The sequence below is a fragment of the Verruconis gallopava genome (assembly GCF_000836295.1).
Source record: "Verruconis gallopava strain CBS 43764 unplaced genomic scaffold supercont1.22, whole genome shotgun sequence".
NCBI classification, from domain to species: domain Eukaryota; kingdom Fungi; phylum Ascomycota; class Dothideomycetes; order Venturiales; family Sympoventuriaceae; genus Verruconis; species Verruconis gallopava.
Genome location: NW_015622158.1, coordinates 234,908 through 252,880, shown reverse-complemented (window position 1 = coordinate 252,880; position 17,973 = coordinate 234,908). Strand labels below are relative to the sequence as shown.

The 17,973-nt window shown below is 52.5% G+C and overlaps 8 protein-coding genes across 10 annotated transcripts; 4 read left to right on the top strand and 4 right to left on the bottom strand.

The window, feature by feature from the left end:
- Positions 1-432: 432 nt before the first annotated feature.
- On the top strand, positions 433-3,309 carry PV09_06412 (uncharacterized protein; the record flags this gene model as incomplete). Its single annotated transcript, XM_016360049.1, has 3 exons — positions 433-498; positions 553-719; positions 768-3,309. The coding sequence occupies 3 exons, from the start codon at positions 433-435 to the stop codon at positions 3,307-3,309; spliced, it is 2,775 nt and encodes a 924-aa protein (XP_016212131.1).
- Positions 3,310-3,849: 540 nt separating this feature from the next.
- Positions 3,850-5,457, bottom strand: PV09_06411 (uncharacterized protein). The gene has a single exon (XM_016360048.1). The coding sequence runs from the start codon at positions 5,200-5,202 to the stop codon at positions 4,300-4,302; it is 903 nt and encodes a 300-aa protein (XP_016212130.1). The 5' UTR covers positions 5,203-5,457; the 3' UTR covers positions 3,850-4,299.
- Positions 5,458-5,619: 162 nt separating this feature from the next.
- PV09_06410 lies at positions 5,620-7,704 on the top strand. Of its 2 annotated transcripts, XM_016360047.1 has the most exons (3): positions 5,620-6,477; positions 6,544-7,184; positions 7,272-7,704. In XM_016360047.1, exons 1-2 carry the CDS (start codon positions 5,862-5,864, stop codon positions 6,921-6,923), a joined length of 996 nt encoding a protein of 331 aa, XP_016212129.1. In that variant the 5' UTR covers positions 5,620-5,861; the 3' UTR covers positions 6,924-7,184; positions 7,272-7,704. The 2 variants fall into 2 exon arrangements, with proteins under 2 accessions (XP_016212129.1, XP_016212128.1); XM_016360046.1 differs by having other exon boundaries at positions 6,544-7,704.
- Positions 7,705-7,908: 204 nt separating this feature from the next.
- PV09_06409 lies at positions 7,909-9,255 on the top strand. Of its 2 annotated transcripts, XM_016360044.1 has the most exons (3): positions 7,909-8,339; positions 8,446-8,484; positions 8,536-9,255. In XM_016360044.1, exons 1-3 carry the CDS (start codon positions 8,189-8,191, stop codon positions 9,240-9,242), a joined length of 897 nt encoding a protein of 298 aa, XP_016212126.1. In that variant the 5' UTR covers positions 7,909-8,188; the 3' UTR covers positions 9,243-9,255. The 2 variants fall into 2 exon arrangements, with proteins under 2 accessions (XP_016212126.1, XP_016212127.1); XM_016360045.1 differs by having other exon boundaries at positions 7,909-8,484.
- Positions 9,175-11,076, bottom strand: PV09_06408 (uncharacterized protein). The gene has a single exon (XM_016360043.1). The coding sequence runs from the start codon at positions 10,997-10,999 to the stop codon at positions 9,284-9,286; it is 1,716 nt and encodes a 571-aa protein (XP_016212125.1). The 5' UTR covers positions 11,000-11,076; the 3' UTR covers positions 9,175-9,283.
- A 265-nt stretch (positions 11,077-11,341) lies between these two features.
- Positions 11,342-13,216, bottom strand: PV09_06407 (uncharacterized protein). The gene is made up of 3 exons (XM_016360042.1): positions 13,008-13,216; positions 12,180-12,954; positions 11,342-12,118 (listed from the first exon to the last, which is right to left on the bottom strand). The coding sequence occupies exons 1-3, from the start codon at positions 13,158-13,160 to the stop codon at positions 11,715-11,717; spliced, it is 1,332 nt and encodes a 443-aa protein (XP_016212124.1). The 5' UTR covers positions 13,161-13,216; the 3' UTR covers positions 11,342-11,714.
- A 1,241-nt stretch (positions 13,217-14,457) lies between these two features.
- PV09_06406 (uncharacterized protein) lies at positions 14,458-16,411 on the top strand. Its single transcript, XM_016360041.1, has 2 exons — positions 14,458-14,948; positions 15,067-16,411. Exons 1-2 carry the CDS (start codon positions 14,808-14,810, stop codon positions 16,057-16,059), a joined length of 1,134 nt encoding a protein of 377 aa, XP_016212123.1. The 5' UTR covers positions 14,458-14,807; the 3' UTR covers positions 16,060-16,411.
- Positions 16,120-17,636, bottom strand: PV09_06405 (meiotic recombinase Dmc1; the record flags this gene model as incomplete). The annotated part of the gene is made up of 5 exons (XM_016360040.1): positions 16,120-16,474; positions 16,534-17,103; positions 17,165-17,309; positions 17,377-17,472; positions 17,544-17,636. 5 exons carry the CDS (start codon positions 17,634-17,636, stop codon positions 16,407-16,409), a joined length of 972 nt encoding a protein of 323 aa, XP_016212122.1. The 3' UTR covers positions 16,120-16,406.
- Between the last annotated feature and the right edge of the window lie 337 nt (positions 17,637-17,973).

Genomic DNA, 17,973 nt, shown 5'->3' with positions numbered 1-17,973 from the left:
CGGTGGCCCTACGGCCTATTCTTTTGCCTCAATGGTTTTTATATTTCTCTGTCTGTCAACTCTGTGTATCCCTAAAGCAAAAGCATCTCAATCATTTTCCTCAGTCACTTGTCGTTCAACAGTAGACTACAACAAGGGTTAGACAACATCAAACCGAGCAAATTCCGTGCGCTTTCACTCCAGATGGCAGGACTCTTGACATCACAAGCCGAGCAGTGAATTTGGACGGAATGGAAATGGTTGTATGATATTCTTTCCTGGCTGTACTGAGCTAACTCAAGTGCAGGAACAGGCTCGGCTTGCACGTTAGATCAACAACATCTTTACAAGTATTATTGACGTGATGAGCGTGCTAGGCATACACCGCTCCCGATCATCACAGAAACCTCCTTCGCGGCTTCTCCAATTTGTTTGCATGCTTGATTCGACATCATGCTGGGGCAGCTGCAAACCACACAGCGATCTGCCTCCATCTCGGATCCATGGCCTGTGAAAGACGTACGCTCAATCAGCTCATAGCACTCGTACTTAAAGATGCTTACTCGCCCACAGATTGTGTACGTAGCCATCGTCGGCACTGTAATGTTGATGGCATTGCTCGAGTGGTTTCTATGGCTGGCGGCATTTTTGTATTGTCTCTGGAAAGTGTACCAAAAGGCAGACATGTGGAGCATCAAGCTCCTGGCTGTTATCAACGCCGTCTTTTTCATTGCCATGAGGTGAGCCGTTCTTCTTCTTTCAGGATACTTCATTGACATTTTGAACAGATTCACCTTCCTTCCCATCATGGTTGTTACCCTTCCCTTACCTGCTCAGGTCACGCAGTACTTTCCCCTGCAAATGGTCTCTTTCCTGCAGTGGTTTGCCTTTTGGACGTTTGCGGGTCTGCTCACCGTGCCGTGGCTGTTCTGCGTCTATCAAATCGTCACGCACAACATCGGCCGCCAGAAAAGAATCAAGCATGTCCTGGACGAGCTCACAGCGCCGAAGGTAGTAATAGTGATGCCATGCTATAAGGAGTTGCCGGAGATACTGCTCCGAACGATAGACTCGATCGTCGATTGCGACTATCCCCCCTCGTGTCTCCATTTGTTCTTGTCGTTTGATGGCGAACAAGAGGATGAACTGTATCTCAACACAATTGAGAAATTGGGCGTACCGTTGACCCTTGACTCTTATCCGAAAAGCATTGACGTTGTGTACCGCAGTACACGGATCACGGTATCACGATTTCCCCACGGCGGCAAGCGCAGTTGCCAGAAGCGAACGTTCAAGCTCATAGATCGCGTTTACACAGAATATCTGAAACGAAATGATAACCTCTTCATCCTCTTCATCGACTCCGATTGCATTCTCGACCGAGTTTGCATACAAAACTTTATGTACGAGATGGAACTTAAGCCTGGAAGTAAACATAATATGCTGGCCATGACTGGGGTTATCACGTCCACAACCGAGAAGAACAGCCTGATCACCATACTGCAGGACATGGAATACATTCACGGTCAGCTTTTTGAGCGCTCCGTCGAATCAGGCTGCGGAGCTGTCACCTGTCTACCCGGTGCTCTAACCATCCTCCGCTTCTCAGCCTTCAGGAAGATGTCGAAGTACTACTTCGCTGACAAAGCGGAGCAATGCGACGACCTTTTTGACTACGGCAAGTGCCATTTGGGCGAGGACAGATGGCTGACACACCTCTTCATGATCGGCGCAAAGGAGCGCTATCAAATTCAGATGAACACAGGCGCGTTCTGCAAGACGGAAGCGGTGCAGAATTTCCCGGCTTTGCTCAAGCAGCGACGAAGATGGTTTCTCGGCTTCATCACAAACGAAGTCTGCATGCTCACAGACATCCGTCTTTGGAAGCGCTACACCATTCTCTGCGTGCTTCGACTCGCACAAAATACGATTCGGACCACGGCATTGTTGTTTTTCATCATGGTCATCTCTCTGATCACAACTTCGCAGAAGATTCAACAACTGCCCGTCGGCTTCATCGCCATCTCGCTTGGCCTCAATTGGCTGCTCATGTTCTACTTCGGTGCCAAGCTCGGCAGATATAAAATCTGGCTCTACCCTGTCATGTTCGTCATCAACCCCTTTTTTAACTGGATGTACATGGTATACGGTATCTTCACGGCCGGACAGCGGACATGGGGTGGGCCACGCGCCGACGCAGGAAAAGCTGACGAGAACACCACAGCTCAGGAAGCAATTGAGTTTGCCGAGGGGGTCGGAGATGATCTCAACGTTGTGCCAGAGTCCTTCAAACCAGCTGCAGAGATCAGGCGTAGACGCAGCGGTAAGGAGAAGAGATCACCGCCAATACCTCTCATACCATCAGACAATCTCTCGGGCCGCTTTGCACCGGCTGAACGGACACCCAGTGGATGGTATCGCCACATCAACGAGTCTGGAGTTACTATTTCAGAGTCCAGGAGACCTCGTCAACACTATTCACAGTCTAACGCATACGCGCGTGACTCGGTCGATTCGGTGGCTACGGTAGGATCAGAAGGCCAATCAATATACATGCCACGACGTGTCGAGAGCTTTTTACCATCTGAAGATGCGGCCACGTATCATTTCAATCAGCAAGCTCAACGTCCGGCCGGTGGCTCGCATTTTGAAAACCAACGACGGCCGCGTCACGGACAAGAGCGCAAGTTCCGAACTTTGCGAAATGACGAAGATGTTGAGAAAGCCATAGACCAGTCGGCCGAGCTGTCAGAATCCGAGAGGATATCTTCAGTCAGCTCGGATGGAGAGCTAAATCCATCCACTAACCCGCACGACTCCGTCGACTCTCTCGATCTACATCCCGGTTACAACGGTCGCACTACACGACCGGATTCTCGTCGGAGCACAGACAGCTACACACACTCGCGTGTTCGACCTCCGTCTAATAGCCGGAAGCCATCTGAGAATCACCAGCTCCCGCGTTCACCTTCACTGCCTGAACTGAATCCAAACAGTCTCCTGGCCCAGGGACCAACACACTACCGTCCACGCGGCAGACTCCCTGTCCCTCGCCAAAATCAACCGCGCAGCCCTCTTTCACGACGCAGTTTCGTGCGCACGTCTGACACTTCGTTTGATCTTGGGTTAGAAGCAGAGCCTCAATCTGATGAGCCTGGCGCGCAGAGATCTAGATCTGCTAGTGCTTTGCAAAGGCTTTCTATGTTCTCTCAACCAAACGGGATGTTTTTTACCCGTCCGAGCACGACGGAAAACGTTGGTTCGAGGGACCCCAGCAGTGAAAGGGAGGGCAGGAGAAGAAGGAGGTTGAGTAGAGAGAAGTGGCGTTAGATTATGGATGGTAACCTCCTACAAGGGTGTATCAGCATTTTAGAGTTTGGTCAAGACGGCGGGTATGGTCTATAAACTCAGACGCATCTAAAACAGCTTACGGCAATATCCTGCGTGTCCTTCAACAGCAAGCAGTAACATGGAACGTGGATAAGCTAAAAGCTTGTTACAACATAATCGATAATTGCAAAACCACCTGTACTTGGTTCGGGCCGAATGCCCAGGCTTTACCGTCCGAAATAGTGGAATTCAGTAGAAATATTGTAATCCGCGCCCTTGGGTTGTTGTCAGCGTCTGTGGGACATCAACTGATTGCCATCTTACCTACGAGTAACAGGAGTTCGGTTTGCCTTAGCTATACCCTGCAAGACAAAGTTTTCCGCGCTTCTAGTCTTGGACACGCCTCCCGGATATGGAAGAAAGATCATTGAAAATGTATAACATGTGAAGATGCGTTGAATGAGGCCATGCTGAGGGCCTCGTATTAAAACGAGGCAAGCCCTCCTTCCTCCCCCAAAAAAAAGAAACCAGTCATGCACCAGCATTACTGCAATATAAACCATTTAATTTCACAATATTCATAGTGTACAGCTGCGTAGATAGCATATGTCTCTCCACATTATCGTTGGACAGTCTGTTTACACGCTTCAGCAAGATAGAATCCTCGACGAAACATGTAAGAGCTTCGTCATGTCGAAGAAATGACCAGAGAACGGTTGAAATCCTTGTATCTCAACGTTTTGAAACTGCATTCTTGAGCAACTATTTGAAATGAAAGTTGATCCGAGGTGGCATGTCGAATGGAACCTAAAACGCAGTTACGAAAAGCCGCACAAGTCCGTCGAACATGTATCTACATCTGACTAAACTCAGAATACGTAGACATGGTTTTGGCCTGAATCGTGAAAGCCAACACCTCGGATTGGGGTTGGAATAGGAAGAATCGAAAATTATAACTCAGATCGTAGCCTTGTACGAAAATCGAGATGTTCAGATTGGCACGGAACGGACCTGACCCAAGCTATTCATATATATGGTCCGGCCTTCTGAGCACACGTAAGCTATGTTGTTAAAGTTCTGCGTCAGGTCGACGCCTCCTTTCAGCTCCCAAGCATTCTCCATGTCCAAGCGATGTTGAGACTTGGGACGACCGTTAGCGATGCGCTCTTTCTCGAAGTACACGTAAGCAGCATAGTATATCCCACTCATGTTTCCTGTCAACGGGCCTCCGTAATTGCGGAACTTGTTCAGCTGCGTGGCCTGAAGAGACTTTGGCTTCTGAGGGCCGTGGAACTGGGCATGGAGGTCGCGCAGGAACGAAGCCTGCGTAACGTTGGGCTTGCGCAGGTGCGCTTCAATCTTCCTGCGGATCTCGTCGCACGAATCGTAAACCTCGACCTCGTCCTCTTCCTCCCCCTCGAGCTGGATCGATGGAAACGGAATCGGGGTCGGGATGGACGGATCTTTCTTGCCCTTGCCAACTTTGGCATTGGTGGAGGTCTCCGACAGCGGCTTGCTTACCTTCTGCTTCTTCGGCATGGGGATGCCCAGCTCCTCTCGATGTTTGAAGTAGTGGAACGCGTTGACGTATGTTTCGCTCATCATTCCCTTCTCCTTTCCGTACTGCTTCATGAACTTATGGTAGCTCGGGCCTGAGACGTCGATCGCCTCGATGAAGTCCTTGACCTTCATGCCGCTGTTCTCGAGGAACTTCCTGATTTTGCTACGGACCTGATTGCAGTCCTCTGTCACAACAAATCTTTGGCTTTTCAGAGATGATCTTGCACTGTAAGCGTCGTCATCATAGGCATGACTGATAAGATTGGCGACGTCGTAGTTGCGTTTGAGACTGGAGACACCAATGTTCTCCTTGTTGGTCGAATAATTCTCCATTTAGGGAGTATTAGGAACGTATTTGTCGTATCTTTTCTGTTAAGTAGTGGAATCAAAGGGTAAATGGTGTCGGAATGCAGAACTGCTTGACATGGGCTATGTTTTTGGATGTTTTGTCCAAACGCATCACGATGAATGCAATGCCCGGCTGCTTAGAACGGAGTGTCGGCTTTAAGTGAAGGTCTGATTTTGTTAAGAAAGAAAATGCAGCCGAATACCATGAAGTCTTGTCTTCAGCGCTGTCCAGCACGCGTGTGCAACTACATGACCGCAAACATCCACGCGGGACAGACTCGCGCCAACCTTGTCACGATGCGCCTGGTCACGTGATAAAGCAGCACTTCAACGCACGTGAATTTGTCATGGCCGGATTCTCCGATACGACATACGACGGGATAATATCAAATGCGGCCCAGAGACTTAAGCTTTGCTGTCGGCACCAGGAGCTTTTTGAAGAGCAGTGTTTAATTCCGCAGCGCTTTCCGCTCCCAGTCCGGTCTTGTAAGTTACCGTACTGCGCAAGGCGTTGCTTCATCAGCACAGCGCAGGAAAACTAGCCTGGTCGAGACAGCCTAGATGAGAGCCGCTCCCAGACCCACTAAAATTTTCCAACATCGAGGACGACATTTGGCCTTCACAGCACTCTCGGCTCTCAACGCATGATGCCTTCCTTTTCCCAGGCTTCAAAGCCTGAATCGCAATATCCAGCGCGAATAGGCGACCTCACCGTCTTGCCCATCACGTTTGCGCCCACGTCCGCATACCCGCATGCTTCAACGCATTACCTCTACATAAGACCTGACGCGCCCAAAGACGCAGAAGAGATATCTACCGACAACCAGCGCAGTCTCTTCGTATCCAATGTTCCCGTGACGGCTTCTGAATCATCTTTTCGGCAGCTCTTCAAAACGCTGCATCCCCAAGCTATCATACATCGTGCTGAGTTTGCCTCGGCGGAGAAAAAGTCTGCACGGCTGGCGGTGACTGGTGAAGTTGTGGTGCAGGGGACAAAGGTCGGGGTTCCTATTGGACTCCTGAGGGGAAAGAAGAGGAAGCGGGGCGGAGTGGATGAAGATGCCCTTGTGAAACGCAAATTGGCGGAAATGGAGTTGCCTCCGGTTTGGGGACGCGGGGTGTGGGAAGGTGGAAGTAGTGCAGTGCTCGTCTTTGTGGATCGTGACGCGATGAGTATTGCATGGAGAGCGGTGCAGAGAGTTGCAAAGGAACATGGAAAAGTCTCGTGGCCAGGAGCAGAATCCGGTTTAGGCCTGGACAGTGAGTTGCTCTATTGCAGCGTCGAAGCGCTGACCGTAGGCATTGCTAACAGCCGTTGCTGCGAAGGATACATAACGCATCATACTTTGACATATCCCTCTCCAACATTGCTCCAGCAAAAGGTCAACGCATACCTGACCCACTTCAGCACTCTCGAATCAATCCGGAACAAGCAACTCCACCAGCAACGAAACGTGCCCGATGAAGAAGGATTCATCACAGTCACACGCGGCGGTAGAACAGGTGCTGGTCGCATAGAAGATGCGCAGGAAGCGCAGAAACGGTTGAAGGAACGTGCGGAGAAGAGAGTCGGCGCCGACTTCTATAGATTCCAGACACGCGAGGAGAAGAAAAAGCGAGAGATTGCGCTGAAAAAGAAGTTTGAAGAAGATAGACGGAGAGTGGAGGAAATGAGAAAGAAGAGAGGAAGGACGGTACCAGAATAAACTGCTCTGCCTCGGTGGTTTTGTCAAAGAGATGGAGATGACTCAACGGTTTGCTTCGCTGTCTACCTATTCCTTCTGGGCCAGATCCTCTTGGAGTTCAAAATTGAGATTCGCCACGTCTAAAGTTGGGCGTCCCGGATCACAACGCTCGAGAATACTGGTTAGACTTTTGTCCAAGGCACGTCAACGACCAAACCCCTCTCTTTCTCTCCCTCTCGCTGCCCGGCCGCCTATTACGTTCACAGCGAATTCGGCGCGAAAGTAAGTAATCCCAGCCACTCAGGAGTGGCTTCAGATGCAGGCTTTACGACTCTAAGTCACTCGAAGCAAGTCTAACATGCGAGAAAGCACGAAACATCTATCGCCGCGTTATCTTTTCCAGAGCCAGGGGATGACCATTCCTTGGTGGCCCGTCCACAAACGCTCGTCTGTGGATTGGGTGTATTCACACGTCATCCAGCGGCCGCAGGCCTCCGTTCACGAGGGCCATTAAATCTCAGTAAAGGGGCCTCAAAGCATTCGAATCCAATCTGTACTGAAGACGATGGGGCTCTGCGCAGTTATGAGACTTGGTGTCTGCTATCTTTCAAGTTGTGCCTCTTGATTTCACCTGAAGTTGGCAGTGAGACATTTGAGTAGTGCTCTTGATGGATTCGACAAGCTAGTCAAGCTTTTGGGCCTAAGACAGCTTTGACGGGATATTGCGAGGTTTCATTGTGCTTTCTCAGGACTAACGAATAACAATGGCTGATGCCGACTGCGGAACAATGACACATATTCCCGTCCATTTTCACCGTGCAGACCTGAGCTTGTGAGGCTTAAATCCATGATTGAAAGTACAAGACATGCATGGCCCTTTCTCATTGCTCGTAGCATCTGCTAGAATACCTGATAAAGATGTGAGCGGGTCCGGCATGGCTCTGGGCCTTGGTCGCTCTTCTGCCACTGTAGTGAGCGCAACAGGGCACATTCAAAGATAAAGGCGAAGAAACTCTCGTCGTTTCGTGGGATAAGCTATAGCGGTTCGGGTACGTAGGTCCTTAGCTACGCTGTATCCGCGGCCAGAGTTCCTGGCCTTGCTGCCTGGACGGAGAATCCATCTCAGAAGAGATTCAGCCTTGTCAAACGTTATAAAACGACCAGATTCGAGTCGCAGGCCAGCACACAATCTGTTGTCCGTCGCCGAAAGCTTCCATATGGTCTTGACAGCATAAGGTCTCTTAATCAGTTCTCCCCTGTCTGCTTCCAACACCCCCCTACCTAGAATGAGATGGTGGTCGCGTTTTCTCGGACTTCGTGATCGGGATCGCTCCAGTGATCCAAGCTCAGTTGCCGTAGAGTCACGGCTCAAAAACTCCTCTTTGTTACGGATTGGAAGAAAAGTAGCAATGAATTCTAGACCTAAGAGGCCGAAAGGTGGGGAGCATCACTGGGACGAGCAGAGCTCTCATGGTACTTTCACCTTGCATGGGCGGTGTAGGAATTGTGTCGGCTCGATGATCTAACTCGTTCTCTTCTCTAGACGCTCGTCCTAAGACGCATCTTCTGTGTCTACCGGGTGGTAAGCTTTTGTCGTCCCGAGAATTTGCACTCTTTACTAAAGAATCTGCAGAAATCCGCAACGAGATCTACAGGCAGCTCGTCTGCAAGCCCTTCGTGGCGAGGGATCTTAGATTTCTCCTTACGTGCCGGCAGATCTATCACGAGGCTGGCTTGCTAGCGTTTTCCTCCGCACACTTCTCGGTCCCGATGAACAGGCGGGCCGAGAACATACGCGTGGTTGCACTGTCAGACACCCTCAAGTCTGCTGTTAACTACATCACGCTGTCACGCCCCGGTGTTGGAGGCCTGTTTGAAACGCTAGAGTGGCTACGAAAGTCAAATATTTATCCAATTTACGTCGAGTACCCGGTTGGCCCACAGCTTATAGCAGAGAGTCTGATGAGCTTTCTCCTGCGAATACTAGAGACCGGTGCTTACGGGCCTCAGGGAGATGACTGTTTTGCTCTCCAGGTCTTTGGAGAGTTCATCAGTAACCCGCGTCTCAACGAGTTGACCTGGACAGGATTGCTACAGCACAACAACGGCGCAAAAGATGGCCCACGGTTTGCGGTTCGAGTCTTGCGGGAGAGCCAACAGCCGAATGGATCAACCTTCTCGAAAGCGCAAAGCATGCGTTGGACTGAATTGTGGAGAGATATCACGGAAGTGGTGCTTGTGGAGGATCTGAGAGCGGAGGAAAAACTTGTCATGGTGAAACACGGATCTGCTGGCTTTCTTAAGTTGCGTTTGCGTTCGGAGCCAATGGACCGCAGTTGAAACTACAAGAGCACAATTGATAAAGTGAAGTGTTATGCTTGTCATCCTTGCATCACGAGCTCAGCACCGTTTGGAGTCGCTGCGGGAGCCCTTAGCGTCACGTTCCAAGCAGGAAGCTGTAGCGTTTTCTTCTCATGCCAGAATATTATTTTGTTGATCGGCTCCCCGCCATAACTAACCGTGTCCATGTCTGCGACACAATCGTCGTCCCACACATTTCTCTTCGACACGCCATCCTTCGGACGCTCGTGCACGACGCTAATGCGCCATATCTCACCGCGCTTACGCTCTTCGTCTTCGAAGAGAAGCGTCGGCGTGAGTTGAGGATACCACGCTTGAGACGTATCCCGCACAAATATGGGAAACAGCGTAGCAAACACGTCGGTTCCGTTGGATATGAATGACTTGAGATGCAACCCCTTCGACGCTGAAGAGTCGAGCGTTAATGAAGAGTTTACGCTCGAGTCCGCCGCAGTGAACGACCCGGCGTAAGTTGACGCGATACGTCGCCAGACCGCGTCCTCGGCTGCGCGAACCAAGTCGACCGTGACGATCTCTACAATTTCCAGCAGCAACGCGGCCTCGCCGCCGACCAACACCGTGATGCCGAGACCGTATTCTTCCATGATCACGATGCGGGACGGGTAGCCAGGCAGCCCGCCCGACTTCGTGGCAAACGTCACCGGCCTCTTGCTGCTGGGCAGGATTCGGTCGGTGCGGAAAATCTCGAAAGGCATTCCGTAGAAGCTGTGAAGTCCGCCAGACCAGCCGGAGGGCCCGAGCCAGTTCACGCCCGTGGCGAGCGCGTTGTAGTGGGTCAGGATGTACCGGACGAATTTGGACATGTCCGCAGAAGAGCTGTAGATTCCGCCGGAAGGGCTCTGGATGCCCTCTTCGAAATCCCAGTAGTTGTTTCCGTTCCTCAGCAGGGGAAGAACGGCGCGGTCGTCCGGAGGTTTGTCGAAGCTCGAGCTCGTCATGTTGAGCGGCTCGAAGATGGCGGTTTTGACGTACTGCTCGTACGTCATGTTTGTGACGTCTGCGAGTACGAGGCCTAGTACCTCAAAGTTCAGGTTGCTGTAGGTCGATCTTTGGTTAGGAGCAAAAACGGGTCCTCGATGCTTCAAGCCGTCGAGGAGCTGGGTTCTATTGCATGGTCTGTACTCATCGTTCTCGTCACAATTGGGAGCCGTCTTTCCCGAAGCGGGCGGCAGACCAAGGGATGTAGGATCTATGTCGGAATTGATGATATCAGCCTGGGCAAACTCTCGAGGAAGACCAGATGCCTGTGAGGCGAGGATGCGCAGCGTGATGTCCTTCCACGGCAATTCGTACTCGTCCGACCTTAACTCTTCCACATAGTTGAGGACGGGGTCATCCAAATTTACGTTTCCAAGTCTTTGCTGGAACAGAATGCCCAGGGCCGTGAAAACTTTCGTGATCGAAGCGATTCTGTACTGGCTCGACGAGTCGACGTGTTTGACACCGGGCCGCGTTTCATTACGTCTGCGAGCTGTGGCATGGCTTTCCCATAAAGTCTCGGACGCCGAGGTCACTTCAACTGAGTACGACGTGTTTTCGTATTGCTCTTTGCTAACGACTTGGCGCAGTTTGCTCTCGATGCTCGCAAAGGTAGAGCTCAAGTCCGAGGCTAGGCCTGTCCATTCTGGAGGCGGGAATGCCGGAGTCTGCTGATAGCACACACAATTCACTGTTTTCGAGAGCAAAAACAGCGATACAAATACCACGGTTAGCATTCTGAGACAGTCCTTGGCGCTAGTCCATTCTTTTGTCGCGTGCCATGTGTGTTTAGGCACGGTCAAAGATCTGAGACGTATAGTAGGGGCTTAGATAGTATGTGCAGGTTGCAATCTACAGCGTCCCTGGAATGAGTCCTTTGACACACACCTCGCGTTCAGAACTGCACGAACACGAATTTGCGAGAGTATCAATCTGACCTCTGGAAGAATAATTACCGGACGACGTATCATAGTCCGGGGAATATAGCATGGAGAGAGACCACAAAGCGGCCTTGTATCGTTCTCCGTGGGCAACTCGTCCAGAAATGCGCCGAAGACGCCAGATGCTAAAGATACATGCTCAACTAATTTGCATTGCTTACCAAATCGTAGCTAATTTACAATTCTCACGTCCACAGATATCCGTCAACTTCTCTCAGAAAAGAGTAACGCGTGGGCTGGGAAGCGGCGTTCAATCTCGGCCCAGTCGGTTTCAACAAAGTCCACACACTTCTTCTCCCGCAGTGAACGACTCTTGCGTCAACGTTCGTAGGTGGGCTGAGGAGCCGCCAGGAGACTTGATTTGCTTCAAACGATAGCTCTATGCACTGATTTTGGCATGCTCTTATGCTTGTTCGGCCCTGATGCAACCGTGTCCTATTATGAGTCGTGCTAGGGCTTGTGATGAACCCGACCTTCTCGAGTGCTACAGCCAAAAATGTTCACGTAATATTCAAGGGCTCAACGGAGTAGCCTTGCGAGCAGCAGTTTTCTTGCGTTCTCTTTTCGAGCTCGCATCACTAGCCATCTCCTCGATCTGCATCATCAAGCCATCAATGAGCCTTTTCTGCTCCTCCCACGCTCTACTCAATTCTTTGTAATGCTCTAGGATCCTTTTCTTGTCGCCCTTCTCACAGGCTTGCCAGCACTTGTCTCTGAGATCGTCGACGTCCAGATCCAGCCGCTGCTTCATAACTTCGCGATAGTCAAGGTTTGTCGTGAATATGCCATCAAATGCGGTTTTGATCAGTGGAAGGTCGTTCCTTCCAGCGGCTGGCTCGTTGCTTTTCATGAGCTTCGACATGTCGTCCAGCTCAGCGCAGAACTCTGCCCGGCTGTTCTGAAAATTCCTGGGGCCTGTCCGTTATTGTTAGCGGCGGAAATACGGTCGGAATGAATCCAAAAGGCGATCACTCACGTTCACTGTTCACGGTGAACTCGGCGTACGCGAGCCCTCGGATCGCAGCAAACGGCCTGGCGAATTCGAGGATCCTGCTCTCTGCGCCGCGAAGCTCTCGCTTGATCACAGGCCTTCGGCATATGGCCACGCTGTACTCGATGGATTTGATATCGATTTCGAGGCAGCTGAGGCCGACGCACTGGGCGAGGAACTCAGCAAAGTTCCTGACACCATCCATGCGCTTCCTGTGGCACCCAGCCCGCACGCAGTCATGCGCCGCACCTATCTTGGAGGGACAGAAGTCGTCGCTGGCGTCGACAGCGATTCTCAAGTCCGCAACGTGCCTCAGCTGGCTCTCGATCATGCCGAGATCGCACTGGCTCGAGCCGAGCAGGAACTCCCTCGAGCAGATGCGCAGTTCGTTGAGGACAAGCTCGCCATTGAAGGTCTTATTTCTGTATACGATGCGAGCGCACTCGCTATACAGCTGGTGATTGACGCGCATCACGGCGACGTGGCAGGGTTCGAGATCTTTCCGCAACGCCGAGTACCAAGCCTGAACAACCCGCAGGTACTCTTCCAGTCTCTCCTCACGCTTCCTGATGGGCACGCCGTGCCATCGGCCTTTTCTTGCATCGCGCAGCAGCTGTATGGTCCCGTTTGGACGGCAGCGCGTCTTCAGGTCGCGTATCCTATATTCTTGCTCGTCCGGGAGCAGATACTGCAGAATTTGAAGGCGAAGCTCGACAGGCAATCCTAGCAGGGAAGCCGCGGGGTATTTCGGTCGACCATCCTGCCGCCGGTGTGAGTGGATTCCAAACGCTTGGTAAAGAGCCAGAGACTAACATGCACCGATCTAAGCTCCGGACCAAACCTCCACAGCTTGGCGTCGTACTCAGCTTCAAGGTCATAGGGAGTAGTGACGGAGTCGACGAACGGGGAGCCATCTGCAAAACCATACAATTCGAGCTCCTGGCGGAGAGTTCGTTCGCGCTTCATACGCCGACGCTATCCTATGGTTAAAGCAACGGCCAAGGGATTGACTGTAGGAGTTGGTAACGCGTGTGTTTGCACTTAATAAGTTACGGCGTCTATTCAGGGACGGGTAAGGCCGGCTAGACCAAAAATGGACTAAGCGCAGCGCGTTCACTGGCCCTTGTGCGTCAAACGAAGGCGTCTTCGAACCTCGCGTCCTCATGTCTATGACACCTGGCCAACAAGGCCCACGTAGCTCTGTAGATTCCAACTATTCTCGGCGAGAACAGATAGCAGACCAATCGCCTTGTCGCAGCATCCGCCTCATCGGGATCCCAGACACGCACGTGGCATTCAATCAGGCGGGCAAATAACTCGCCCAAGTCTCAACAGCCTTACACAACATATGTATGTGCTTATGGCGGCTCTGACCACAGCAACGCCATTTCAAGATCTGAACGCCTTCAATTCCCCAGACATCGAACCTGCTGTAAATACTTTGAGAGTCTGGAAAGAAAAGAGGCGCGCTAGAGACCCAGCACGTCTATGCGGAAGGGGAACATGTCTTCAGTTACTCGTGCAAAACGAGGGCAGCGTGATCGGGTGTCGAAGATGAAAAAAAAAAAAAAAAAAAAAAAAAGATGATGATGATGTTTTGTTGACGATAGACAGACAAGACCGAGATCTTTGCTGTTTGGCTGTTTGTTTTTTGTCAATCGTGGTCATGCTTTACACGCACGCGAGATTCGGTAGAAAGAGCTTGGTGCAACCATCGACGTTCAGATCGGGAGTTCCTGTCCGTCGTTCTCCTTCGCCTTGCATCTCCGTGCAACATACGTTCGTTCAAGGTGCTGCCCGTTGAAAGTGGCACCCTTCACTACGACGCGAGGGCTCCCTCTGCGGCCCAGCGCGATGACGAGCGGCGGGCAAAGCAAGTCGCTTGAATCAACGCACATCCAATGGGCCAACAATGTGCGCCCGATGAGTTGGCGACGGTGAAGGGAAAACAAAATTCCGTGCCACTCCGCTTTTCCACAGCGAAGCAACAATCCCGCCAGCCGCCTCCCGCCGAGGTGCGCTCGAAGCTGGTTTGTCGAAGATTGGGTCCAGCGAAGAGGAGCCTCGAGAAGCCAGTCCGCATTGCTCACGCCGACCACGTTTCCCACAATCTTTTCACTCCGACACCGCAACATCCCAACCGTCGCAAGGGCAAGGCTGAGAGCGGGAAGCTCACGTGGCAAAAATCGCGCCGTGATTGGTCCCCGCCAGGGCATCCTTCCCCACGTGCTCGCTCGCGCGACGTCCCCCCCCCCCCCACCGTAGACACTCTCTCGTACATATACACGCATAACTTCCGAACGGCATCATCTCGGACATCAACCCCGTTTTGACGACGCGAAGCCCGTCGACGCGTAGAATCTGCCCGCGAATCTGCCCGCGAATCATCCGGGACCCGCAGAAGAAGATGATGTTGACCGATCGGACGCAGGCCCTTGCATGTCCGCTTGATGTTACGGCTGGCGGTATATAGCTTTGGATGGACGGCCGCTTGAAATCTTCGCGACCGAGCGCTTGAAAAAGACGTCAGGCTTCACTGCACATCGCTGCGCAACTTTCTTCGTCTCCCTCCCCCCGCCTTTCCGTCTCTTCTCCTCTTCCACATCTCTTGCCATGCTCAAGACGCTGATCGCCCTCGCTCCGCTGGCGAGCCACGCCCTTGCCGGGGCCACGCCATCGTACCTAAACTATACGACAGTGACGGGCTACTTCCTTCAGGACGAGGCGTCAACGAATGCCTCCACCTTCGACTACGTGCGTTTTTTTTTTTCTCTTCCCGCCCCTTTTCTTGGATTTTCTCTTTTGCCCCAAGACCGTTTTATATCGCGATGAATTGTGTCAGACGCGCCGACCATGAGCTAACCTCTTTCAGACCGCCGTCAACTTCGGCCTCATCAACCGGACGTACGATGGCGTGCCCGCCGAGGGCAAGACGCAGTGGCAGCAGTTCGCCGAAGAGGTCGCGCGGCTGAACGCCGCGGCGCCGCGGGGCACGTCGTACAAGGTGCTCTTCCTGGGCCGCCACGCGGAGGGCTATCACAACGCGGCCGAGAGCTACTACGGAACGCCGGCTTGGAACTGCTACTGGTCGCTCCTGAACGGGAACGGAACCGTGAGCTGGGAGGACGCGCACCTGACGCCCGCCGGCACGGCGTCCGCGCAGAAGGCGCACAACTTCTGGAAGCACGAGATCGAGGTGCAGAAGATCCCCACGCCGGACGTCTACTACACGTCCCCGCTCGCGCGCTGCCTGGAGACCGCGAGCGTCACCTTCGGCGGCCTGGACCTGCCCGCGTCCAAGCCCTTCGTGCCCACGGTCAAGGAGTACCTTCGTGAGGGCATCAGCCTGCACACGTGTGACCACCGCAGCAACAAGACTTGGATCCAGGCGGCATACCCGAGCTTCAAGATCGAGCCCGGCTTCACGGAGTACGACGAGCTGTGGAACGGTATCACGGCCGAGTCCTCGACCGCGCAGGACGTCCGCTCGAGAGCCGTGCTCGACTCCATCCTGGCGTCCTCTTCGTGCAAGACGTCCCCGACGTACATCAGCATCACCTCCCACTCCGGTGAGATTTCCTCCATCCTCCGTGTTCTGGGTCACAGGGCCTTCTCGCTCAATACCGGGGCCATCATCCCCGTGCTTGTGAAGGTGGAGAAGATTGCCGGGACGACGACCACGGCTGTGGCGACATATACCACGAGTGCGCACTGTACTGTCGCACCCCTGAGCAGCATCAATGGCGGTGCTTGCGTGTGCCCGGCAAGTGCTACCCCAGTCACGAGTCGCCTGGTCACGGAGACTCCAGTGGTGAGCCCGTTTACAATCTTCACGCCGACTGCCGCAGCTGGCCAGCGTCGTTGAATTTGGTTCAGCGATGCACTCCACCTAGTACCCATATTTAAAAAACTGCGGTTGATTGTTGTACATATCATTTAGCCATTAATAGTAATGCTAATGCGAGAGATGCTTCTGAGGTACTAATCGACACATATTACGCATAAATTGGTAACATTTGCGGATATTTGGAAGTCAGAGCGCCGCTAGCAAAGCCCGTGTTTCCCAGAACAATTATGTGTGGAGACTTGGTTGGAGCAAAAGTAACGACTCCGTCATAGCGAAAAAAACATTACTGCCAAAGCGCAGCACTTCCATAACTCGAAATATATAGTTCTTGTTGAGAAGGAAAATGGGCATGTGCGATACGAAAACTAGGACTTATCCGGGTCGTTGATACCACCTTTGGTGATGATATAAGTCGCTTCCGCTTCAGGCATGTCTGCAACGGTCAATACTAAGGAACATCCAACAAGTGAAACTCTTGATTAATGTCTTTACCTGGAGAATCCTGAAGTTTGGCAACCCGCTCTTCGCCGCGACCTTTGCGCAAGAGGACTCTTGTGTGCGAAGCATGGGCAAGCACATGTCCACCAACTGGCTTGCGCCCGTCCGATCCCGCAAAGAGTGCGCTTGCGCCGGGATCACTCTGCACTTGGTTTGTGAGGAAAACAACGACGTTATATTCCAACGAAATGTGATTCAGACGTTGTAGATATTGGCCCAGCTTCTGCTGTCTTTCAGACAGTTCACCGCGGCCAACATAGTCGGTTCGGAAGCAGGCGATCACAGAGTCGATGATTAACAACCGGTACTCGCCACTTATGAAGGACTGAGACAACGTCTCCAGCAATTCAAGTTGGTGCTCGCTGTTGACGCACCGGGCGTACGAGATATTCTGCTGCGCCGTGTCCGGGTCCAAGCCGAAGCGTTCAGCGATCTGTGCAATGCGTTCCGGTCTGAATGTGCCTTCCGTGTCGATATACGCCACTTTGCCCTCGGCTCCGCCCATCTCCTTGGGTAACTGAGCCATTACGCACATTGTATGACACAGCTGAGTTTTCCCAGACCCTAGTTCGCATTAGCTCTCACACACGGGCTGGGCGCTCGAAATCTCGGTTTGAGGACGCACTGAACTCGCCGAAAACCTCGCTGATGCTCTGGCTCTGGAATCCACCTCCAAGTATAGCGTCAAGCTGCTTGCTGCCCGTTGATACCTTGATGATCTTTTTCCGCTGTTGAGCGAGGTCATGTGCCGTCACGAAGCCGCTGTGCGGCTTTCCTTACACATCAGCATGGTCCTCCTTTCCGACTGCTGTCAAGAGGGGGTCTCTGAGAGTATACCATGCACTTCTTGACCGCTTCCTTCACCTTCTCGACCTTGGTCTCGCTGAACCCCTTGATCTTTTCGAGCTGTCGCTTCGTCGTGCTGTGGACGGACTGAACCCCTCATCGTTGTTCTCAGAACACGTCATGCACCAAATGGCCACGGGGGAGCACGGTGAGCTTACGGCAACGGTCCACAGGCCAGCATTCTTCAGCTTCATGATGTCCACCGCTCCGATGCCTAGACGCGTCAAAAAGGTCAGCTCAAACCCCCTCATGGCGTCGTAACACGCCTCGCGAGGAAGGGGGAAAACTATAAGTAGGAAAACGAGAGACTAGCCGTGTGCTTGGATCGCTTCGATGTCAACGATGTAGCCATCCTAAACCGAACGGGCAAAAAAACAAGATCAGCACATCAGAAACTCAGCTCGCTTGACGCGTGGAAGCAGCTCACGTCATCGAAGTCATCGGACGCCACTGAGGAAGGCATGGCGAACGCGTCTCTAACGCGCCGAAACACAAAGGTCAAGTACGACGAGTCAGTTCTTCAACGAGAGGGTATCAAGACGACTCCGGTTCCCGCGCGGTGAGAGAGCGCCAAATCGGCCAACGAAC